Source organism: Anser anser (genome assembly GCF_964211835.1).
Source record: "Anser anser genome assembly, chromosome: 15".
NCBI classification, from domain to species: Eukaryota; Metazoa; Chordata; class Aves; order Anseriformes; family Anatidae; genus Anser; species Anser anser.
Genome location: NC_139736.1, coordinates 8,518,950 through 8,544,290, shown reverse-complemented (window position 1 = coordinate 8,544,290; position 25,341 = coordinate 8,518,950). Strand labels below are relative to the sequence as shown.

The following is a 25,341-nucleotide window of genomic DNA, read 5'->3' as shown; positions in this document are numbered from 1 at the left end:
TTGGCCACTGCTAGGGGAAGGCTGTGGGACCAGCTCATGAGTATGTCATGGCTCCTTCAGCTTGTTCTGTTAGTTCACAGCCGGCACCCTCATACCACTTCCTTCACAGCCGGTTTCGTACCACTGTAGACACCTGCTTATCCTTTGGCTTTGTAGCTCCTTGGAGACCTGAAGGTCTCAAACAGTGGCTGCAATGGAGCCCTGCCAATCTGAGCCATCTGAAAACATGTTTAAAGCTGCTAAATGCTTTTTCCCCCCTAAAATTAAATGTTTATTCCCTGAACTCCCTTTTAGGTTTCAACTGAAAAATCTTATTGTAATTCATTTGAGCACTATTATGAGTATATTTTCCAAGGGAACAGAAAGTAGCTGTGATAAATGCCTGAACAGGAGATTTAACCTAGCATCTGTTGTTTTAAAGAAGCATTACAAAACAACAGAGGGTAACCATGTTTTGTTTGGGTTTAATTGGTAGGTGATACACCTGATTTTCCTTTGTATTCTTTTCAGGTCACCCTGAAAATATGGGGCAGAAATGCGCGTTGAGATAAACTCAGTATGACCCGTCCAGCTTGCAGTGGTTACGACAAATTTGTGCTATTTTTGCAACAGTCAGCGTATCGGAGGGGTTTCAGATAAAATTAATCCCCTAGTCACAATATAAATTAGACTCTTTCTGCAAGATAAGGAAGTAAGGAGAATCAATGGTGGTAGATACTATTGCTCTGTAGACCTAGAATCCATGCTTGTCTGATGTACTTGTATGATGCTTAACTACAAAGTTAAGGGGCTAATTCATATGTTTAGCATAAGCATACACTTAAGTGCTTTGCTGGATTCAGACATAAATAAATCAGGATCGAAATATAACTACTTGACAAATACTTCTAAAGATGGAAGCTAATTTGTCCTCTTCTCAAGGTGAAAAGAAAACACATGGCATTCACGTCACAGAGATTCTTTGCATTTTTACTATCATTCAACTTTTAAAAATCCCAATTAAATACTCAAATATTTATCTTTTCATTTGGTCTTGAAATGCTGCATGGCTTAACTGTAGAAAAGGTAGCATGCACACAAACCTAGCAGTGCACTGGTGACAAATAGAAATGAAACTTATTCTGCTACTTAGCGGAAGTGAATTTCAGCCTGTGAATACTAAGAAAAAGGGTAAAAGGGTGAATGTAGATCAGATTATCTTGTTTTAAATTAATTATACCTGTTACTTGTACTAATTATTGCAAAATCGATGTATGTCTTTTGAAGAAATATTAGGACTATACTTCAGGATTTGCGATTGACACAGGGTATATCTGGGTTAGCAGCTGATTTTTCTAAGCCTCCTTTTTACTTTCCTGAAAAAAGAAAATGCTGTGAATTACCTTGTCTGTACTAGAATGCAAAAGACATTTCAAATTGAACACTGGTTACTAGCAGCATAACTAGACATTCATATTCATCTTGCTAAACCCCATTAAACCTTATCTGAGGGTCAGATCACAAAGTTACGTACTTTATTTTGTAGTTTAGGGTTTCGCATGCAAATGACACGTGTAGTTCGTCCAGTTAAATTCACCCTCTATATCTCAAGATAACAGTACGATTTTTATTTAGACTTGGGGCTCTTCTTCGCTTTAAGAAAACATAATCCTTCCCCATATCTACTTGTTGATGCCTCTGCTTTACTGGAGGGTAATGAGTGCCAGCCAAATCAATGCTCCTCTTCATGAGAGCAGGGAATGTTTTCTATACGGAGCCGTCATCACTGGCTGCTAACGAGGAGCCTACAGAGCCCGTCTTGTCAGAAGTTGCGGCTGCCATTCGCGTGCTTGTCACAGGCATGCACAGAGGCGAGCCGTGCAGCTGTGGGAGCTTGGACGGCGAAGGCAGCTCTTCCACCGGCTCGCATGGGGTTTCTTTCTGAGCGCCTGGCAGAGCTGAGGGAACGTCGTGCAGAGATGCCTTCATTTTCCATGGGGAGGACCGGGAGGCACAAAGGAGTGAGCTCTGTGGACAAAAGGCTGATGCATACTCTGATCTTTTGGTCAATTAAATAGATTGCAGGGCCCCTCGTTAACTTCTGCCCGTCTACCAACTGAGCAGCCAGCCTGAGCAGAATAAGATTACTTTCTCATTTTACATAAGGCTTTCATATGCTATACCCCCTAGTAATTAACTGGATTAAAGGGTCTGGCTGCCTTGAACTCTTTTCTTGTCTGATGCACTTTGAATTAGATGTAACCATTACAAAAGGTATCAGAAGCAAAATCCTTTTTTTTTTTTTTCCTCACTTTCTAGGTATAGCGGGTATTTTGAGGTATCACACTTAGCAAACACTGCAAAAATACCTTTCTGCAGGTGGATGCTCTAAGTGCCATAAAAACCCCTGTCTACGTGGCTTTATTTCCTTGATGTAAAGGTTCTTATTTAAAATTTTCAGCAGGAGTAATTTGTCTGTCAGTGGACATGCATTTTCCTGCTTTGGGCTTTTCATATTTATTTATTTATTTGTTCTAGATAGAGTTAGTGCTTATCAAAAAATTAGTGCTATGAAAAACCCTAATGAGCTTTGTATCCAGTCTTACCTTCATGTAGTTCCACTGGCTGTGCCTCAGTTTCTTTTGATTTACCTTGAGGCATAAAAGCAGAATCAGGCTCAGTTTAGCCAAAGATTTCCTGTAATCCACAAAGCCAGTGAGAACGGAAAAAGAAGGAAGCTCTACATAATCAGAAATCAAATAATGCAGTCTCCCTACATCTCCGGTTGGTCGCTTGCTGGTGATATCAAACGCATGTACAAGCCTACACTAGAGGCACAACGAGCAGTTGCCTAGGGGAAGAGCAACAAGACCAGTAGTGTGTCTGAGCCCTGAACCTAGAAATGGTTTTGATTAAATTCATGTCATTTTACAGGCAGGTGCAGTGCTTTGATATCCTTATGTTTATTCTGCAACTCACTTACCTCAGTCTAGAGCAGGAGGAAAAGATGTTGGAACATATCGCTGAGTAAAAAAAAAAACAAAAAAAAAAAAACAGAAAACAGAAAATTGAACTTGTCAGTATTCCAGGGAGAGTGATGTAACTGCAAAGTAAGTGTTGCAGTTCAACTCACCAGGGACAATCAAGCGACTCTCTGGGCATGGTGGCAGAGCTGCAGTAAGCCTATCTGCTACGTGGGGACCAGTTTCATTAGCTTCAGTAAAATTGCTTCACTGAGTAGGATGAGTGGGATCTGGCTTTTAGAAAACTGCAGAGAATGTTATTGCAGGGTTCTCAGATTTTTTTTCCCTGTTTAAATTGGCTCAGCAGGCCTTGGAAAAATCCCTGTAGGTTTGAACAAAAAATGATTTGCAGTTTCCTAGAGGCCGACAACTGTTTCTTCTCTAATCAGATATTGCCCTGAAGGGAGATTTGGTCTCCCTGTGGATCAGGCAGCGATAATCCAGAGTTACTTACATGGGGCCAAATCCTGCTTGCCAGCATGTTTAGAAGAGGGTTTAGCACTTTGCTTTACATCTTAGTCCACAGTGGCTCTGGATGATATATGGAGTGTGGTAAGATTACATGGCAAAAGTGGCTGTCCTTGATGATATTAGTGCTTGGGCACACTTTTGACAAAGACATATGGCAGTGATTTTCCTACCTTGAACTTGAAAGAGAAGTCAGGATTTAATTTTATGTCAGCACCCGGAGGCTCTTTATTTCTTGCCTTTGCTCTTTATTGCTCCCACACTGCAAAAACATACACCAGACTGAAGTCTCTAATAATACAGTCCATGGAAATCACAAATGCAAGGTCACACATTGTTTTCTATTGGCCCCTGAAGTCCAACTTGGGCACTGCTATAAAAGCAGAGACTCTTCTGCCATTGACTCTTCTCTCTCCCACTGCTCTTGGCCTGGGAACACTAGAGCACTTACTAGACTGCAGAGCTTTTCTTCCAGATACTTGACAAATGGAATGTTATCTTCCAAAGGGGCCACTGATCTTTACCTGGAGTCTGTGGAAGTCATCAATGGTCAACATTTCCAGTGAAATAGCAAATAGTCATGTGCCCGCTCCTGAAGGTTGATGTGCAAGGGCTTTGTTCAGACCAATGGCAGAATTAAATTCCAAAGTCAGCCTTGAATTTATTTTTTTTCAGTGGACTTGGGTTTATGTGAGAGGGGAAAGCAAAGCAAGCAGCAGGACTTCATCCCTTTTCCCCTGGTTGTACTGACTGGTGCTCCTGGGTCAGATAATGCAGGTGTCTCCCTTGGTAGCTCTGTCAAGTTCCTGGGGAATCACGCAAGCATTGGAGTGCTGCACCTACAGCCATGGGTTGGATACTTACTGTTTAGTCTTTGAATGAACATGCATATTTCTGAACGTTACTTCTCTTGCACAATACTCATGGTTGATTTTAAAAGATACTTCAGATCAGACAGCCGAGCGTTTCCTCCTTTTCAGGGGTTTGTTCTGCCTTGTGATGGCTGTACAATGACGGATGAAAAAAGCATTTGTTTTTCAGTTTGAGGTAGCTAATGGATTTCAAAGCTATTTGCTATTGTAATTTTTTTGCCTAATTGTTTTCTCTCTGTAACCATATGCCTTCACTTCTAGGATTTACTCTTACATTCCCATGTAGTTAGATTGATGCAGATTCAGTGCACTTCCACAAAATGCCTCCCTGTTCAATAGCAATCAGGGATGCAGACAGGAAAGACAGAGGCTGCAAGAAGATGATTTTCATCTGCCACTTGAAATGTAATTTCTAACCTGCTTTTGGAAAAAATGACACCCTAAACTCAGAAAGTGGGTATCGTACCATTTTATGTGGTAATCTTTTAAAACTGGGCAGCTGACTAATGAAGCAGACAGACAAGCCGTACATAAGTCAGATTTCTGACTGCTTTACAAAGGCGCTTTTTGCACCGGCACCAGTTTATAACCAATGCACTTTTTGAAAGATGTGGTATGGCAGGTAGGGAGGTTCTTGTAGGTCGGCACCACATCTAACACTAGAGTCATATCTAGTTTCCGTAAATATTGATTTCTCTTTAAACAGGTTGACTTTAACTTGTTTTTAATTAGTAATGGCAGATGTTCAGCTGGAAGAACAGCTAGGGATCATTATTCTAATAATGTCCTATTAGCTTTTAAACTTTCCTCTTAATGTAAATCTGTAATTAGAGTGCTCTGCCTATCTGCTGTATCCTACTTCAAATTCTATCTGTAAGCCAATATACTGGGATGCCCAAAAGCTGCAGGGATTGTAAATTGTGCCTTATGATTCTGTGTTTCGGGTAATTGCACTCTGAGGACAAAGCGGAGTAACGCAGCAGAGCTGCAGAAGCGGTCCCCACCTTCTCTGAATCCATAGGAAGGATATCCCATAGTGATTCGGAAAGCTGCTCCAACTGCAAGAGCAGCCCCAAGCAGATCAGGTGCAGAATAGCCATTGAATTAGAAGAACAGAATTGATGGGGGTGTCCCCTGCAGCCGTGTGAGCTCCCCCTTTCCAGGAGAAGCTGGTGGCAAGGGCAAGGCTGGGGCTGGGGTAACCCTCTGTGCCAGCAGGGCAGGGGGGTGGCCCACGGGGGGAGGATCTGTGAGGATTAAGGCAGCTTCATGTGGGTCCCTGGCTATGTGACTGGAATAATGTGGGGTGGGTATCTGAGGCGGCTTTCCCTCTGCTGGAGGCCTTTGGCTCTGTGTATTTAGATGCAGGTTTTCCCCCTAAGTTGTTGTTTCCCCTTCTCACACATGTTCACGGCTCTGTTCCAACACAAGGCACTGTCTTGGCACTTCCTTCAACTGATTTTGTATCTGTGTAACTCCGCTGAGTCTCACCACACCATTCCAGCCCCATCCTGCTATAAACCAGCAGTGAATCCAGCATGAGATGTCTGTCAGTGTGTGTGTGTAGAATTTAGCTGGTTTGGTTGTTTTATCATTGTAACTTGTCTCTTACAAACAAAAAACCAACCTGTTTTATTCACTGCCCTCTGGTGGCATACTCACTTTTCCTCATATTAATCCTCCTCATGTACAAATATATCATCCATTTCATCTGCTGGTCCCAAAGGAGGAGTTAATAGCATTATTTGCACATGGCAAATGTGCAACAGAAAAACAGATGCGCAGACCTTATTAGTTGCCTACAGCAACATCAGCAACGTCCAGACCTTTGATGGCCCCCGGGGATTCAGGAACAGAGCAGCAGTCCCGACTCCCACCCCATGACCGTGAGAGGTGCTCTTCAGTGTGTTATTCCCGAAACCCCAGTCCCATTCACATTCTCAGTTGGAATAAAAAGTGCTACTTCTTGCCATCAGATAGGAGGGCACATGTGATTGTGTCTATATATTTGATGTTTCCCTCAGGGATGTAGTGTCATTAAACTCCTTCAGTTTTGAGCCTTAATCATATACCCCACTGAAATAAAATGACATTCTAAAAAGCTCGCTCCAACTTTCCAGCCTTCTGGAGTCAAGCCCGGAGTGGCATAAATCTGCCACGCTGTCTAGAAAAGACTACTTTCTAGTCCAGCAGTTACACAACCCTGTTGACTCGTCTGCAAAGATTTCCTTCCTTGCTGTCTCCCCAGCCTGATGACCATATCTTTCTTTTCTCTTCCTGAGGGCATCAGCGCTTAGTTACCGGTTCGATTTAAAATAAATAAATCACGCTCTAATATATCCATCAGACTCTTCTGGATCACATCTGAGAGGTCGTTCCATCCTTACCTGACGTGTTGAGCCTGCTGACCTGCTTCCCCGTCCTACAGCCTTCACACCGCCAGTGTCCGCCTGTACTGAGGAGGTCTCTGCACAAATGGAGTTAACAGGCCGCTGTGAGACAAGAATCAGATTCTGTATCTACCTCTGCGTTACTTTTTGAGGACAAAGCTACCTGACACTTTTGAAAGCCACCAGGGCAGCTGGCAGTGCTAGCCTACAGGTTGCCATACTGATACGTCTAGTTTCATTCCCTTAAATTCATGTCCTGCTCTCCCTCCGGACACCACACAGTCCTACTCGAGGACTGCCCCGTGTGTTCACCTCTTGCCGTTTCAGGGAAGAAGGTATTAGGAATCTTTTTTAATTACTTTGTATTTCTCGGTGTTTAACTTCATTCTTTCATTTGGGCTGTGCTTGAAGCATATCCGGCCTGATGTGACTAAGCTGTTGACTCACTTCTTTTATGGCTGTAATAAAACTAGATCTAATGACCAGTGTCTGGATATCAACCACCAGCAGCATTTGCAAAAAAATCCAGGTTGTTCCTTCTCAAGGTTCTGTGTCCTGGTATAACATTCATTTAATTTAAAATGCCTAGTGAGCATGGCCCAGTTGTAATCACATTTTTGTCTTCTTTTCTAGAGATTCTCTGCCTGGCTTTAGCATTATCCCAAACCCTCCAGTTCGGAAAGTTTTAAATAACATTCTTTTGGAATCTGTCCCTGCAACCATTAGCACTGGTAATTGCACTCAAGGACTTAATGTAGACAAATAGTATTGCATGAGGCTCTAGGGATTTGATAATTTTAGGAATTAGCATCTTGCCTCAGTGTTACCATCCATCTGGTGTAATTTGGGTGCATCTCAGCCCCTGCTGTCATCTCCAGTGGGCATCTCCTGTGATTCCAACATGTCTGTGCCATGCAGTGTTGAGGAAGGGCAGGCTTGTAGTTTTTGCTAGAAGCAAAACCCCACAGCATGTTCCCCAGAGGTGAGGAAGTCTTCAGTGAGCATCCGCATGAGAATGTGGCCCTTGCACTTCTGCTCATGTCTTTGCTGAGCACAAGATGAATTTCATGCACAGGAATGTGGCACGAGAGAATCCATTTGCTCACTCTAAATCCGTGGTAGTTTCCTTGACAGTGGCAAAACAGTGGACTATTAAAAGTAATACAGAACATAGAAGGGAAGGAGAATCGGGGACCTGGAATTGGTTCCCTGGAGCCTCCACTATCTGCTGTACCAAGGAAAGCCCGCAGTAATTCTACCCAGACAGCCCGGACTCAGAGAAATGATAGGTTTTAGCCCTAGGACATCTGCAATTGCAAGGCTTCCAAATTGAGATTGTATCGCAATATTTGATGCTGGAGTCATTCAATTACATAAGGTTCTCAGTTTCATTTTAAAGAAAAGATAAGTTTCTGTACTGCACAGCAGCAAAGATTAGCTTGCGCAGATCAGCTGAGGGGCCAGGAGAAGCTCGTCGTCCAGAGACTGAGCAGTCCTGCAGTTATTGTTTAACATCTCATGGTTTTAGAATCTGTCACACGACAGAACCAGTCTCATAATGGGAAGTTGCTTTCAGTGAATACTAAGTTGTGTTTTTTGTTTGTTTGGTTGGTTTGGTTTGGTTTTTGGTTTTTGTTTTTTTTTAAGCCCCAAGCCCAACAACTGCAGTTTCAGCAGATCTGAAGCTCTCTGTGAATTCACAAGATATTCAGCAAACACTTTGGGAGTGAAACTGTAGACATTTGCTTTGGAGAAGCTGAATTATTTTTCTCAAGCATCCTAGCTTTTGCCTTGATATGGGGTTTGCATTCCAGAATCAAGCTGTTATTTAAAAAGTAAATTAAACAAAGAAGATAATGAAACAATAGGGGATGATTAAAAAAAAAAGGAAGGTGCAGAAGTTTTGATTTTCAAATTATGCACCCGTTGTATGCACAACTCTTAATTTGGAGATCTGTCTGGCAAGCTCTTGGTCTGTTGGGGATGAACACTGCAGGGAAAGCTGCCCTGGAAAAAACAGATTAAGACTGGGCCTTGAACTCACTTAACTGGCTTGTGCCCTTAGTACCAGTGGAAAAATCCAGCTTTTCTCAGAGTCCAGCCTCCTCTTTCCTAAAGAAAGCAGCTGGTGGTGCATGTGTACGTGTACAAGTGTTGCATGCAATTTCCTTTGCTTTAGTTTTCTTATCTTGCAACTGGGTTCACTCGAATGCCTCACCTTTCGAGGTCTACTCAGCAGGGAATTAAATACACATCAAAACCCTGGTTCGAAAGGATTTTTAAGTTTCTGAGGAAACTGAGAAACTTGAGAGCACTGAAGTGCTCTGCTGAGCCCAGCAGCGCCACACGGGAATTTGGCTCCTCTGGCTTCTTCTCGTGAGCTTTCCCTCGTGTTGTCATCCCTGCAGACATTGCTGGGGTTGTGTGGAGGGCTGGGGGGCAGGAGCAGCACTGGAGCCCCCTTTCCCCTTCCTGCAGCACGGCCAGTGCTCCTTGTGAGGTGGCAGGGAACGGACCTTGTCCCCCTGCGGCTCTGCCATCACCACCACTGTGGTGGTGATCGCCTTGGCTGATGTGGCCAGCTGATGGAGGAGGTAACAGCCGTGGTACCGCTGCGTGGGTGAGAAAAGCCTTTCCTCTTGTTTTCACCATGACTGTGTAGAATGGAAGGTCTCTGGGGTGGGGATGGCTGGCTCTCTTTCTGTATGGACTTCAGACCTCCTGGGCATTCCCTGGTGGCATCACTCATATTAACAAGGCAGCGGGCACATTTCCTGTGCCAGTACCGGTACTTGTTGCTGTAACTCTTGTCCAGGCTTGCAGGAACCATCAGACCCCAGAGGAAACTATCCATATACTAAACCTATTTGGAGAAGGATGCTTATCCTGTATCTGCATTATTTCATGTGAAGTTCAACCTCTGAGATTCAATAACGGAGCCAGAGAGGCAAACAGCCTCTTGGAAGTTTGGGAGAGAGTACAGCACCCCAGTTTCCTCTGATAAAAGTGGGTGATGGTCCCCATGGAGCCATTTGAGCGCCATCAGATGCACAAAGGTGTGCTTTCTGCACACCTGGGCTTCCTTGGCTTCCCCTGGGTGCACTGAGGGTGGCCGGGGACCCTGCCTGAGACATCCTGCAGCCAGCATTGCCCCCGGGGGGGGCTCAGTCCCATGTGGCTGCTGGTGGGCATTCGGCCAGGGAAAGCCACGGGTCTCGTTGTGCTGCTGCAGCTCTCACAGGGACCCAATTTCATGAAAAAGTACGGACTTTTCTGTGTAGCCCAGTGAGGAGTTTTTGTGCTCATCTGTAAGAGCAGCACTGGCTTTTGATAAGTGGTTGAGTGGTTTTAAACAATGAAAAATTAAAACAATCATTCAATTAAATGTGAGCACATGCCCTGAAGTGAACTGGTGTGGCTAACTTTACAGTTTTATTGATGATAAGGCTTGAAAGTATTTGATCATTCTTATTTCATGACTCTCTTGCTTAATATTATCCTTTTTTATAGCTGAGGTGGTTTTAAAACCTGAGATAAATTTTTGCAGCAGCAATACGTTTTCCGAAAAAAAAATATAAATGCAAATCTCCAGGAACAGATTGTTTAGTATCCCCCAAGCCAGAGGGGGTCTTACTCCATTTTTACATAGAGCAAGATTCTAAAAGATATTTAGGTGTCTACAGAGCAGACTGACAGTTGGGATTTTCAGAATCACTTAGGCAACAGCCCCTGTGAGTGTGTTTTGAGGACTGGTTCTTATTTCACACAGAGACCCCAACACCAAAGGAGTCACAGGGCCTTTGCTCCCTGGGGGAGGGAGCTGCTCTGTCCCTGCTCCTGCAGGGACCAGCATGGTGTGACAGCAGAACCACGGTGAAAGAGAAAGGCCCCCTTTTTAGAAATAAATGTTTAATTTGCCTACTTCTTTATAAAAACTGAAAACTTGCCCCTTAGCTGCCTTCATCCCTAGCTCCCCCTTAAATGTCCTAGACAAACTGATACCTAGATATTTTTGAAGGTCTGGCTTTATTATTTTATTCTGTTTTTAAACTCTGTGAGCTCTCTGAGCTAAAGGAAAGTTCTGGGAAGAAGCCCCAGTCTGGGGATCCTTCATGTCCCTGCGTTCAGGGCAGGGGAGAAGCTTGCTGTGCCCCGTGCCCCGTGTGCTGGAAATAGCTACGTCAGGTTCAGGATGCTCAGCGCATCAAGGATACACGGGGCTGTGTCTGAAGGGTCAGAGAGCAGCTGGCTGGCCTCATCACTGCCAAAGCGGGACAGTAATGAGGTGGCTTTTCTTAACGGCAGCTTGTCCTGTCACTGGATATGACCCTTGGCTTACATCTGGTCCATAGCATCATTTTCAGTAGCATTTTGTCCTCGTTTCTGTATTTACTGTACTGTTTCTGCTGCATTTCTGAAGGAACCAGGTGGTCGCTTCACCCCTCTCGCAAATGAAGAAGGTGGTGCAAGTACTGAGAAGCAGAAAGAGTGCAAATAATGACTTCCTTGGAAAGGTGAAGCGTGGTTTACCTCATTACAGTAAACTAATTAAAGCTGGACTCAAATCTTGTCCTTGGGGCTGTGCATTGACACCTGGTGATAACAGGGCTAAGTACACATAAGTCAATAGGAAATAAAAGTCCTTATTTGTGTTAATATGGCAGAATGAGCTCTATGCCTTCCTTTTGGGTTTCTCAGATCTGGCTATTAATAATTTTGAGGGAAAACAATGTTCTAATGCTTCTACCTGACCTTTCACAGTAGCACATGGCAGCGGGGTGGTGGTGTGGAGTCAGGAAGGAAATTCACAGATCTGGACCAGAATTTAGTGTTCTGGAGGCAAAGCCTGCAAAGATCCTGCCTGCGAAAAGCAGCTCAGGCTTTATTTCTCTTTGAAGCTACCTCAAATCCCAAAGTGCTCTGCACTGCTTCCTCAAGCCAAATTGATTTCCCCATGTCTTGCTTTTGTGACTTCTTTTCCTAAATCCAATCCCCAAAGATGCTGAAGATGCTTCAACAAGTTCCCTGCACAGGCTGCACCCCTCTCCTTGGGCAGCAATTACTCCTCACACCTCCTTCTCTCTTGTCTCTTGATTTCAGCAGAGCTGTGTTTTGTGTTGAACCAGCCCCTAATTATCTGTATGTCCATGCTGTTCATTCTTGGCTTTGGATCCCAAAGGGATGCTCTAATCTGGGCTGCTGTGGTGCTTTTACCTTGCTGGGCAGCTGAACTCCACCACATGCGCTCTCTCACTCCCCCTCCTCAGAAGAATTGTTGGAGAAGAAAGTATGCTGGAAAGAAAAAAAAAGGCTCATGGGTTGAGATAAGGATAAATTAATTAAAGGGAAAAGGAGAGGGGGAAAAAACAAGCTAAGGCTGCATGGAAGCACAGAGAATGGAAAAAGAAATTACTCTCTACTTCTCTGAGTAATTTCTACTTCCCCAACTCACCTGGCTGTGCAAGCGTTGGAAAATAAATGAGATCAAGAACGCCAGCGAGGCCAGCCAGCAGGTTGCATTTCTGAGAACTGCAAGGAGCGTGAAACTCAGTTCCAGTCTGAGCAGAAGGAGCTGCCTGAGAAGCTCTTGCCTGCCCAGAAGTGTCATTTTAAAGATACTGCCGATATTACTGGCTTCTTAGCCATGCCACTGCTTAGCAACTGCACATTGAAATGTCCATAAACCGCGTGTTAGGTTGAAAGAGGAGAAGCAGAGAGAACTTCAAAGTGGGAGGCATCAGTTTGAAAACCCCATGAGAAGGACAATGTGGGCTGCTCCACTCGTCTAGGGCCAGACTATCAACCCAGCAGCCGTTTCTCACAGATAAACTGGCTTCTTAACAGAGGGAAGAGACAAATCCACCTCCCCATCAGGCTGCGAAACATTTGCTGGGCTAGTCCATGGTGGCTCTGGCACTGCTGCTGTCCCTGGCATGGTGTCAGCTGTGGCTCTGAAAAGCTGGCGTAGCTGATGGCAGACACTGGCCAGCTCTGATCCGTGCCAAGCCAGGAGAAATTTAGCCAATAATTAACCAAAAATTAAGCATAGCGTTGGGGGCTGACTGTTGTTTCATTACAGAGCACCAGGGCATCCCTTGCTTTGTCCACCAGATGTATTCCAAGGGGTCTGTTCTGCAGTGGTAACTCCTCAGGTACCGTTTGTCATAGCAACACATGATAAAATCACAGAGACATGAATGTCATCCTGAACGGCTGTGTTTGGGGAGTTATATGGGAACATTTCTTAACAGCATTTGGGATCCCATCCTGCCAGGAACTGAAATGCTCCCCTAAGGCAAAATGAAAAAGTCAACATGAAGTGTGGAGTCTGAAATTAAATACTCTGATTTGGTTTTGAACCCATAAACTCATCCTTTGAACACATCAATCAGGACTGTGATTTTGACAGACCATTATTCAGGGTAAAACTGCTCAGCACATTCAGGTAGGAGCACTTTGTTTAAAGGATTCCTTCAGAGATGCGTGAAGTGGAGGAATACCTGCAGTCTCTGCTAAGCAGTGCAGGACATTGTTTGTGATAGTTCTAAGAGGTTGTGTGTTGTCTATGTTAAGTTACTTCTCAAAGGCTTTTAAAATGAAGGACCGTATATTAAAGAAGAAACGTCTGTGGAACTTTTTCAATGACAAAAGCTACATCTATAAGGCAGAAGTGTGCCTTCATCCCAGCAAAGGCTGTCAGAAAAGGTAGCAGTACTTAGAAATTATGTCACGGTCAATTGGAAGCTTCTGAAATACTGTGTGAGGAGATTGGGTGGTAAAAAAGAAAAACTGCCAAATGGCAGACAGGGAAAAATTAAGGTGAAGGGAAGGTGTGCAACGCAGAGTGCAAGTGTGAGCCAGCGCTTTTTTTCCAAATAGAAAGACTGCAGTTAAACAAAATTAGGAAACATCACTTGTCTGAGTCAGAATGTGAGAAGGCTGTAAGAAGAAATCCTTTCAAAATGCTTAAAAACCACAAGGGAATGTAAATCCAACTTGAGATTTACAAGCTCAGAGACACTGGTTTGGGCTCATATCTTTGTGAATGTCTCTGTACATATTTTCATGGTGTCCCATGCGTTTTTCCCCTTTTTTGGAATAGTAGCACTGATTTCTGTGCTAAGCAGAACAGATTTTAAAGAATCTTTCAGTGAATGAGAAGCTATAAAAGTCTACTTGTTGCCACAGAGTTTGTAGTTACTAGGAATAAGTCCACATGAGAAGTCGTTCTCTGGCTTAAGTGTTTGGGAATTTTCCAGAAATCTAGATTAGTAGTTTTTCTTTAGTTCAGAATTGACCATACTGAAGATCAGTCTGTGTCCATACGTGATTGCAGCTGTTCTGAAAAAAAGTTCTTTAACAATAAAAGAAATGTTTCTGCAGGAGGGAGCGCCGTGTTGGCTTGTGGGGAGTTAGAGGACAACCTTAAGTCCCAGCCCTTTCCCATCCCCGTGATGCATTGTATGCAATTAACGGGAGTGATGAAGAGACTGGAGGCAGAATCCTCCCGAGCAGAGTGTAAGGTGAAATGGTCTCTGTGTACTTATTGAATCTAATAATTTACATCTCATTGAATCCAATCAAGTTAGCAGTTTATCACATTAAGATTGCATTAAGTCGGCTGTCTCCAGCTAGGCTGAATTACTGCTGGAAGGGACCCTACAGCTCCGTGCTTGGGGCCTTTCTATTCCCCAGGTAAAGGGTCCAACTTGGCTGGGACACGTACGGCCTTTGCAGTAGCCAGAGTACCTGACCCAGCTCCAAGCTGTTTGCTAGCAGTGGCAGAAAGCTGCAGACCATCGAAAAGAGACAGCCCCACACTTGCCTCTTGTTTACCCTCAGGCACTGAAATGTCACTGGGATCAGCAGGGTTGCTTCTGATTTTTGTCCTTAGAGCTGATTATTGATCAAGTCTGGTAATGTGGCTTTATGACAGTGGGCTCTTGTTAGCTGGGCCTGTAGGTGGATAACAGCCGTAGCACTTGTATAATGCCACTTTTTCTTCACGTATTGAAAATACAAAGTTATAAGTTTGTTACTGGAATATTTTGATATTCAAAACCTTAAGCTGATCAATGGCAATCAGAAGAAAAAACAAACAACAAGGTGTCCAGTTTAGTATTGATTAAGATGTGGCCTAATGCTCACAGAAACCTACAGCGGAAGTGAGGGACAGGGTTAATCTCAATGCTGAGATTTGGAAATTATAAAATGAGGCTATAATATCCCCAAAATACCAAATATTTTCATAACTAACATAAACAAAAAAACAAAACCACAAAGGAAGACTATAGTTGTGAGGCAGCTAGTTCCTCTGTACAGTTTACAGGTGTAAAGACAAGTGTTTTCACTGGAAGTAGACTTTTAAATAGCAGATTGCAGCTGCTCATTGCCCAACAGCATGAAGTCTGTTGGGCTGATTCCCTGTTCCCTCTCAGCTCAGCCATTTTCCCACTGCTTTGCAGCCCACTTGCGTTCTCCTCAGCAGTGCAGAGAAGGGTTTTTTGTATTTTTTTAAACAGCTTGTGGGCAATTGATCTAAGATTACTAGTATCCTGCAAATTGCTTGTCATTATTTAAACATCAGATTGAGATTTTTTGCCCTAGGCCCTGGGCCAAATAAATATGGTTTTGCTGGAAAATGCGTTTATAATACTAATGTGAACATGAGCTGAGGAGAGGGGAAGGCCTTCATCTCCCTGCCCATATCTCATTACAGCTCACCCCAGTGCAATGGCTTGGGAGCCATCAGGAAAGACGGCTCAATTCCTATCAAATGCTCGGTGTCATTTTTCTTGGGCGTGCGGTAGCCTAGGTGTGTTTTGGACTAGGCTGGATAAAATAGGATTCCACAGAGGCTGAAAAAAAATCCCGGTGTTCCTAAATGGTAATTCTAGGCTTACCAGAAAGGCACTGAAATATATACTGTATTTTCAGAAAGGAATGCAGATTTTTAGTAATTCCTTCTTTCACTGCTGAAACTATTGAAAGTCAGTGGAGTTGCATCTTCATGATGCCCCCCTGCTCATGCCTGCAATGAGCCCCGTGTGAGTATTTATGCAGCTTGTTGTATCCGGCCGCATTTTCTAGAGCTCTTTGGACAGCCTGACTGCTTTGCAGGTCCTGCAGTCCTGAAATTAGCTTGATTTTTTTTCAACTGCCGTCTTACTTGTAATCATGTAATGCTTGCAGTCCTTGCAAAGACCTTTCAGGTTTCCAGGAGGGCTCACACCTATTTTAATGCAGCCAGACTTTGGTGCAGAACCGGGGCTGCAGGGACATGCGCATATTGCAGCTCCGCTGCTTAAATAAAGGTGACTTTGAGCTAGCTCTGTGCTCTGGTAATTGTGAGGTTGGGGAGCTCTGAAGGAAAACTGGAAGGGACCAGGTTATATCTGGCCATGAAACCTTTCTTTTCATAGCCATCATTTACATGTTTCTGAGGCTGGGGCCTGACTAACACTTCCAGCTGATTTTATGTAACGAATCATTAAGTAGCTGTATTTGCCTTGCTGTTTTTAAGTCTGACTGTTACCATCATAAAATAGATCAAATGCACTAATGAGCGGAGTCACCGTGTTTAAGATTTGGCCAATGAGCAGCTGGGCAGGAAAGACTTTAAGAAGTCATCATGTTGGTAATGATGATTTTTCTCTGCTATTTTTGCTTTTTCACTGGGGTTATACAACAATAAACACAATTAATTTAGTGGCTGTATTCCAAATCATCTACATGTTACTCACAGGGAAGTAATACGAAATGCTCAGAAGTGTCATTGCAGTGAGTTCTCTTGGTGAGCAGTTTAAAACGGCTGTTGCATTTGGACTAGATGGAAAATCCAATTTGCCAGGCTGGGAGAATACTTTATTTTTTAAAATCAGGCATGTTTATTAAACTCATAAAAGTTAATGGAAACAACAAAAAGCCAATAGATCCGGGGAAGCAATAAGAAGGTTATTCCTCTCCTGGCAAGGCAGCAAAGAGGCAGGGAGATGCAGGGCTCCGGCCCCGCTTCTTTAGGGCTGGATCTGCAGAGATGCTGCGTAGCGTCACCTTTGCTGTAGTCCCTAGCTAAGGGTAGGATTAGCTCAAATACAGAGAGCAAAGTATTAGCTTGTTTCTGAGATTAAATTGTATTTTATCCAAGCAGATGCTGTGATCCTGCTGAAGCATTGCCTTCAAGAAAGATCAGCAAGTACAATTCCCACTTATTTCTGAACACGTGGTAGATATAACAGCTTGCTGGCTATTTACTCCACTCTGCTTGCTTTAAAGTTTTTCTTTCTAGTAGCCTTTACTCACCACAAACTTGGCAAATGCCCGAGAAAACAAAACACGTGGATTAGCTCTCGTGTAGTATTGGCAATGGCAGCGGGAAGGCTCGAACAACCAGAGCAGAGCCTGGTTAAGTCACAGAAACAAGCACTCGTGTAAAGCAGGGCGAGGGCTCTCATATTTCTCCGAAGAGCAGACATTAGTCTGAATTACAAGGAGGAAGCCCATCTTCTCTTAGGAATGTAGAGAAGACATCATTAACTATTTGGGTCATGGGAAGCTCACGAGGGAAGAGATGTATTTTAGGGTTGCGTTAGAGCTGGGGAAGATTAATAGATTCCTCGGAAACAGCTGGCTGAGATTCGGGTTGGAGCATCCTTCAAGCAAGAGGCCAGCTGTGACCCCGTTTCTCTGTGTGGCTGTGCTGGCTGCCAGGTGCCCGAGACGAGCGAGGAGCCACTGCTGGCTGCCAGGCAGGCCGGCCGCGGGGGCCCCAGTCGTTAGGAGAAAGCCTGGCTTTATTCCTTTTCAATTAATGTCATCACGTATAAATCTGCTGTGGGACTCCAGTGAGAAAGAAAACTGACGTGCACCGCTCCAGTGCAATAAATCTTTGGGCTCTGGCTGTGGGAATGCCAAATCCGCTCGTCAGCTTGTAATTCTTGAGTCCATCAATTGTGCAGCGCTTGGTGCTGAAGTCTAAACACCATTGTTTTGTGCAGGGCCCGAGCTCTCTGGAGCAAAGGAAAAAATCCTTGAAGTGTGAAGCTCAGATTTTGCTTTCCTGCACATCCTCAGTTTTCTATAACCCAACACATTCCCATGATCATGTTAGGACCCTGAAATTCACTTTCCCACCCCATGTTCAGTGCTGAAAATTTTAGATTCTTTCTACAAGACATGCATGTACATGGGGCATGTATGTGCAGAAGTCCTGCTATACGGTTGACTCAGGACACTTGTACCAACAGCAGGGATCCCCCCAGCGTGGCCGTGTCACCCCAAGGACTGGCACTGCTCACGCAGGAGCCCCAGCCCTGCAGTGCCATGCCTCTTGGGGCAGCGCTTTTGGCAGCGACACAGGGATGCAATCAGACAGCTTCCCAGCCCAAATGATTCATTTCTACCCCAATGGTTTTGCACCAGCAGTCCTGGTTTGGGGGCGAATGCAGGTGGAAGTGACTCAGGTCTCTGCTGTTGGTGTATTTCTGTAGGACACAGGTATTTCTGTAGGACCCAGGGTATTTCTGTATTTTCTGTGTGCTCATGGCTGGGGCTTCTGGTACGCCCAGGCTGTAGGTAGGGGCACTCTGAGTGCAGCCACCCACAGACCAAGGTGCACCTCATAGTGGTGAACTCTCTCAGCCCTGGGCTCAAAGAGATCCCCTCCTCCGAAGCTTCCTGGTATTTGGGAAGTTGGACATGATCTTCCCTTAAATAAATTGAGTTGTTTTGCCAGAGACATCAGTGTTCTGTCCAGTTGGTGTCAGGTTTAATCAAGCACATCAGGCTGGCTGAAGCATTTGCAAAGGCCGTGCGGTTCCTAGTGATGGACCGTTTGGGGCTTCTTCTCATTACAAGCTTTTTTATCATTATTCTTAAAGTAGAAGCCTGCCACAAATAATGTATGTAGTGTCTGGCGTGAGCTAACTAATGGTCTGCTGGCAGGCGGCTGCTTTGCTGCCCACAGTACTTTGTGCCTGAATATTCTAGTGGGATGGGAACTGTGTGATGTTAACTGTAGTAATGATGGGCTACCCGTACAAGCCTATGTATACGTCCCAGAAAACTGCTCCCATCGGTACTCATTTGTTCTTTAAGTACCGTATATAGGCTATAGTAACACTACAATTTAGTATTAGAAAAATCAGGGGGAAATTCAAAAAAAATTCAAAGACATAAAATTGCATATAAATCATATTATTCCATTTTTCAGAACCACTTTTATTTCTTGAAGGGAAGGTGAGGGACTGTGAGATTTGAAATTTCCCTTCTGAGCAGTCGTTATAATTATTTATATTACATCAAGACAGCAGTCCTACTAAGGGATGCTGTCTTTATGGTGGCTGTACAGTGGCATGAAAGATGATGTACTGCTGCAGGAGAGCTGTGACAATGTATTACAGTACTTGGAGAGCTCGAGAAGTGAATTGGGTTTTGGGAAGCTTGTGAAAATGCTGTAGAAGGGAAAAGACCCAGGGGAAAAATGTTTTAAAAGTAGGGGATTTTTTAGCATTTATTTACTGGCTCTTTAGATTTTTTAAAAATCCATTGATTACTCAAAATTTCAGCCAACTCCACGGCTGAGCAAGCAACTCCAAAATGTTCAATGCAATTTGTCATTAAAATGTTGGATCTTCAACTTTTCCTCCTTTACTTGTCCATTAGCTATTACAGGAAAAAAAAAAAAGGGGGGGGGGGTGAGGGGCAAAAAACCCTTCAGTTTCTCTCTCAAAATTTCACAATATTTGAGCAGCTGCAGGGTAAGAGTTTTGCTGAAATCATCCATTGGCATTTCTGCATGAATACCAGGAGGTTTCAGTAAGTATTTTTTTATGTAAAAAGGAAAAGTTCCGTGATTTTTGAATGAGGGTATAGGATTTTAACATAGAGGTTTACATTATGTACCTGCATTATAATTCACATTGTTTAATTTTGTGTGTCGGTGAGACATGAAGCACACAGCATTAACGATAGAGCTCGTAGCTTCTCTGAGAGCAGGAGAGTTTCTTTCATATGCACACAGCCCATCTGCAGAGCAACTGAGTAGCATGTACCAGTGTTGCTTGTGTCTTCCTTGTCCCATCTATCAGGAAATCCCATCCATAGCCCTTCTTTTTCCTTTTACATGGTCCAAAGTAAATGTGATTGAACAATTCATACAGTGTGTTTGCACTCTGAATTGAATCTGCTCAGACTCGTGATTTGCAAGGATGCAAGGTCAGTTTCATAAACTTTCTGGAACTTGCTGCTACTTTCTGCATGTATTTAGACCACTTAGTCTGGAATCAGACATTAAAAGCTAAATGCTTCAGAAGCTACCACCACCAAGTAATGTATCAGAAGGCTGGATTTGTTAATGGTCTTGCTGCATTACGATAAAATTGCACCAACACAGAATTTTCCAATTTTTGTTTAATTACCCGAGTCACTTTTTAATAAATGAGGATGTTGTTTCCCTTCTTGTAAACATGCCTATTTGCATAAAGCTCCTTTGAATTCCAGGAAACCTGTCAAACCTTCTTTCTTGCTTAAATTTTGGGTGTCACTTTTTATCACTGTCAAGATGATGGAATTTAAATTGGTGATTAAAAAAGACTCCCTTAAGGATCTCATTTGCTTTTAAGAACCCTGCAAAATACAAGTGGTTCAATTCCAACCTGCCAGTTAAGACAATGTTGTTACAATTTCTGGAGATGTAAGAGACACCACTAATCAGAATAATGTATCATGGCCCCACGTGATTTACATTTAGGTTTCCTTTGCCTTCGTATGCACCCAGTGGGGATCTTCTGAGCTGGATGCAGATTGGTTTGGGAAGGTATTTAGGTTAGCAGCAAGACATTGGAAAGGTAGGGATTTCTAGGACAAAGCTCTGTGTCTTGTAAAGTCTCTGCTCTCTGAAGGAAGATGTCACGTCCCTGGCCGCTGCCACCACAGAGGTGGGTTTAGCTCCTTGGAAATGCTCTGGAACCATGCTTGCTTTAAGGTACTCAGCAGACACAAAAGATAGAGCAGACACCATCTGGGACACATTTTGTTTCCAGTCTTATTTTTTCATCTTTTCAGTTGCAACTTATTCTTAGCTATTGTAATAATTCCATACTTAGTAAGCACCTAGATAACCACATACATACAGAAAGAAAGAAAAATAAAATATTGATGCAATCTGGACATGCTGTGCTCTTGCAGAAATAAAGTAAACTATTTATACTACTCTGAATAACAACATAAATTATAGATCAGGTAATTATGCTGGGCAACTATGGGAAATAATAGGGTAAAATTAACCAAACCAAACTGGTGGTAGAGCATTGGCTTTAGATGGAGTGAACTGCGAACTGAAGGAAAAGGTTCGGGTTTTGCTGTTGCCAGTTAGGCAAATAATATCTGTTGCCTGGGCTGCATCTAATCCTAGCTGGTGATGAGAGCCTGTGGCATGAATGCTACCTGGGATAGCAGCTTTAAGGAGGGATTTTGGTCCAGGAATTTTAGTTCAACACCCTCCAGATTTCTAGAAAATCTCAAAAAGGCATGGTAGTTTTACATTTCCTTGTAGAGATTTCACTAACAATTCTGCATGGATTTTTTAATTTTTTTTTTAACCATGGGTATGATCTTTTAAAAACAGTGAAATGCATTTTGGCAACAGCTTAATGAAAACTTTCTTGTATTTGGTTGGCCCATTGCAGTTTTTAAATGGAGGTGAGCCTCAGAGGCTTGCCAAGACAGCACATTACTGATTCTTCCTCCTTGTCCTTAAATGACCACATCTCCAAAATGTCTGAGAGAGAAGGCTGGAGCTATGGCGTGCCAGTAAAACCTGGCCTCTGGCGGCAAAAGGTGAAAAGCATTCTCAAAGGGTGCAGTGGTTTCACTGGTAATTCTTTGCCACCGAATGCCCTTGGCTACATCAAAGCATCTCCAGTGCAGATCTCAACTGCAGCAACAAAAGCGTGGTCTGATGGCTCCTGAAAGCTGAAGTCTTCTGTTGACTTCATTGTGCTTTGAGTTGCTCTGGAGGAAACGTCGCCTTTCAGCCATCCAGCCCAAACCACAGGGGGTGCAGAGCATTGGGATCGCTGTTACCTGTGTGGGAAGGCTCCATGCAGTGTGAAGGAGCTCTCTGGCAGCCCCAGCTGCTGGAGCGAACCGCCGCACCTCAGCCTCCCTAGTACAATGCTTGCACTACTTTGTGCTTCACGCTGAAAACCAGCATTTGGTAACTGATAATGATGATCTTGTCTGCCAGCTGCAGGGAGCTGGGGAGCCTGAAACAGTGAAGCTCTTCAAAGTGGTAATGCAGGCGCTTGTTAAATGTCACTGTCAGGGTTTCGTCCTTCTGCTGGACCTTTGTCCAGAACTGCTCCGTTGTTTCCATTTCTTCCTGATGTGCTATTTCATTGTGATGCCTCATGGATTAGATAGAAGTGCAGTAATAACTTTAATTGTTTAATCATTGATGAGATATGGCTAAATCAGACATGAGTTCAGTTATGTAATTGAATATAGTATTTTGAGATTGAAGTGAGAATGGAGCTGGTCGAAATCTCAGCCTGCAGCGGACACATCTCCTTGTCCCGGGCCTCTGGGAACTGGCTGTAGGAGAGGTGAGGCTCCCCAGTGGCACGTCCTGACTCCTCTTACTAACACAAAGCAGAATTTTGCCTCTGTTCCGGGGAGATTCGGAGGTGGCGCTGCAAGTCAAACAGGTAAACACGGTGGTCATGGCATGCTGTTTGGACAGAAGGTAAAATAAAGCCTGGGCTGTGGAGTAAATGAATGTGAGCTTAGCTGCAGTTGCTCGCCTTTGGGTTGCGACACTTACCGAGCAAATCAGTAATGCCTGGTGGGGGATGATCCCCTAGTGCAGACACAAGTAACCTGGTGGCATCTTAAATGAACAAAAGGAATCTGCATAGATCAGTATAACAATGTAGGCATAGATTTACATGAATTTATTAATTTGATTCATAAGAGCCTCCTGTGTCCTGGTCCCCATTTTTATTGGCTCTTGCGTATGCTGATATGCTGGAGTTTGCTTTTCTACAAAGGAAAAATAATAAAAGACGAACCTGCAGGTATTGTTGTTTTTTATAGCTTTCATACATCTTTGCAAAGCAACACTGGTTATTAGAAAGCCTAGCTACAGAGCTACATTACCTGCAGCATGTAAGATGCTTTTCCAACCAGTGTGGTAAATACACAGAGCAGCCACAGCACAGCTGTTCCGTGACATTAATGAACTAACCCAAAGCTACGAGTCTGGTCACTCTAAAGTCCCGTATAGGTAGTCTTGCTGATTTACAGTGGAACTTTTGAAATAATTAAGTTATTACTGAGACTTTTTTTTTTCTTCTGGAGCATTTTATTCAGCAGATTTACAACCATAAGTAACCGCAGTGAGCTGCTGCATCAGCTGGTGCAGCTCAGGACAGCTCTGCTGAAATCACGGAAATAGCTCCTCTAGAAGAGATGCCCCTTGTCTGTAGGAATTCATTCTTGATTCACTCGCTGCAGACCTAAGTGTGAGGTAAGGGTCATCATCTACAGCGAAAGTCCTCTGTAGCTGGTAGCTTAGCACTGACCTAATAACAGAAATTCTTGTAGGCATCTTTATGTGTCTATACGTTGATATATTCACTTTTTCAGTTGCATGAGTAGTTTTGGTTGGATGCTAAATATTATTTCAGGAGATAAAGAGAGAAACTGTATTACCAATTCTTCATCAGCCTGTAAATATGGACCCGTTCTTCTTCTGCTAGGTACGAACGGAGTCTAATTTTAATCTGCAAACCTATCTGGATGGAAAACCCCAAGGCTCAGAGATGTGAACTGTGATGATTTGCTGGATTAAGGTAGCACAAGAGGCTGAATTCAAGATCACTTTGTGTTATACAACAAAAGAGGCTGTGGTTTGGGGGTTAAACGTATCTGTAGCTCTCAAGTATAGTTGTATATAGAACATTATGAAAAAAATGAGAATCACATAGAAAGAACTATTAGATATACATTATGGGGTGGGGCTAACAGGGTGGCAGTCCACCCCCGTGGTGAATAGCACTTCGAAGCATCTTGTATGTGGTATTATGGGGAGGGCTGCAGTGGGCTGTCCCGATCAGATCACAGCAGTATTGGAGCTGTGCCTCCCCCCCATCAGTAACAATTATGAAGACCTTTGCAAATTTGAACTCACTTGTCCTTGCATCACCCCTGAAGAAATATTATATCCATTTTACAAATGGGAAGCTGAAGCGCAGGGAAACTGGATGACTGTCTCTAGCCTCATCCTCAATCAATGTGTATCAAATTAGCTTAATGTTCATCCGAGTGCTCAGATTTGTCTAGAAGAAAGTGTGATCATCACCAGATAATGTCATTCACTTGTCATTATGGTCAAAATGACTAGACAGCATAAAGATGTGTTGCTGCTTGTCCTGAGAGCCAAGTCACTCAAGCTGTTTGTTCCAATGGTAAAGTTTCACCCTACAAGTGATCAGGTTGCAATCAGGTTCAGCTCCCCAGCTTTCAGCTGAGGACATTATCTGCTAGATCTGTTTCCCCCCATTAGGTGCAATTAACATAGTTTAATACAAGTACAATAAGGCCGTCTTTTGGATGATGAATGCTATTTGCTGTAAACAGCATGCATGCTCCGCAGTTCTTAGATCCTGGATGACAGATAGATAAGTAAATGCGGTCACTCCCAGAAGGTCACCCCTGGTGAGTGCATGGCTGTGCCTGCTGGGACAAGGATTAGTGTGTGTCCTAATAAAGGGAATGATGAAATGAGAAAAAAAACTCATTTTCAAATCAGAGATTCTGGCTACAAAGCAATTATTCTACATGCTTATAGAAAAGTAACTCCCTACAGGCTATGATTTTTGCGGGGCTTTGGACCTCAGAGGCACTGCATGCTTCCATGGCTCTGTGCTTATAAAGAAAATATATATCAGCTAATCTCATTCTGTGACTTACAGCACATGGGCCGTAGCACCGCAGACACACCAAAAATACCGCACTGAGAGTGCAAATGGCTGCCTTCAACACCAACAAACTGCCTGCCTTTGGAAATATTTGAATGGGAAGTCGTTTCCTGGTATTATTCTCCACAGATTTTCCCGAAGACATTTTGAAAAGTGGATGTCAAGACTCTCGACCACCATGATCCAGGTGTGTATTCGAGTTAGACTAGTTTGCATTTAGAGACCCACTGAAGTTTGTGGAGCTGTGTGTAATACTTTATGTCCTGCCTATAGATTTGTTACTAGGCTCTCTTTATAATAGTAGCCATGGTATTTGCACATTATGCCAAAGAGAGAATAGGCAAATTGCTTCTTTAGTAGTCAAAGGGTTTCGTTCCTCTGCAAGGGTTAGCTCTGACTAAGCCGTGTTTTGTAGTTGAACTCATACCTGAAAAAGGGTGAGTTTAGGTGAGAAAAACAACAACAACAAAGGATTTATGAGTGTCTAAAAAACTGCCACTGCAGGGGGGAGAGAAAAATTCAGCCAGAAGCTCCTAGGAAGCAGACTGAAATCGAGTCACCAGTGTCTGGGTTGCTGGATTTCTGCTGACAAGGCAGGCATTCACTTAGGCTTGCTACAACAGTTATG

At 43.5% G+C, this 25,341-nt stretch overlaps 1 protein-coding gene across 5 annotated transcripts in view; it reads left to right on the top strand.

Annotated features, from left to right (window-relative positions):
* Positions 1-25,341, top strand: part of LOC310882150 (uncharacterized protein) — a 189,713-nt gene that overhangs the window by 88,959 nt on the left and 75,413 nt on the right. For 3 of the 5 annotated variants that reach the window (XM_083800501.1, XM_083800502.1, XM_083800503.1), the window contains one exon: positions 24,708-24,900. In XM_083800501.1, coding sequence (XP_083656627.1) covers positions 24,708-24,900 — 193 coding nt within the window. The remainder of the gene's footprint in view (positions 1-24,707; positions 24,901-25,341) is intronic. The other 2 variants (XM_083800504.1, XM_083800505.1) reach the window with 1 other exon arrangement.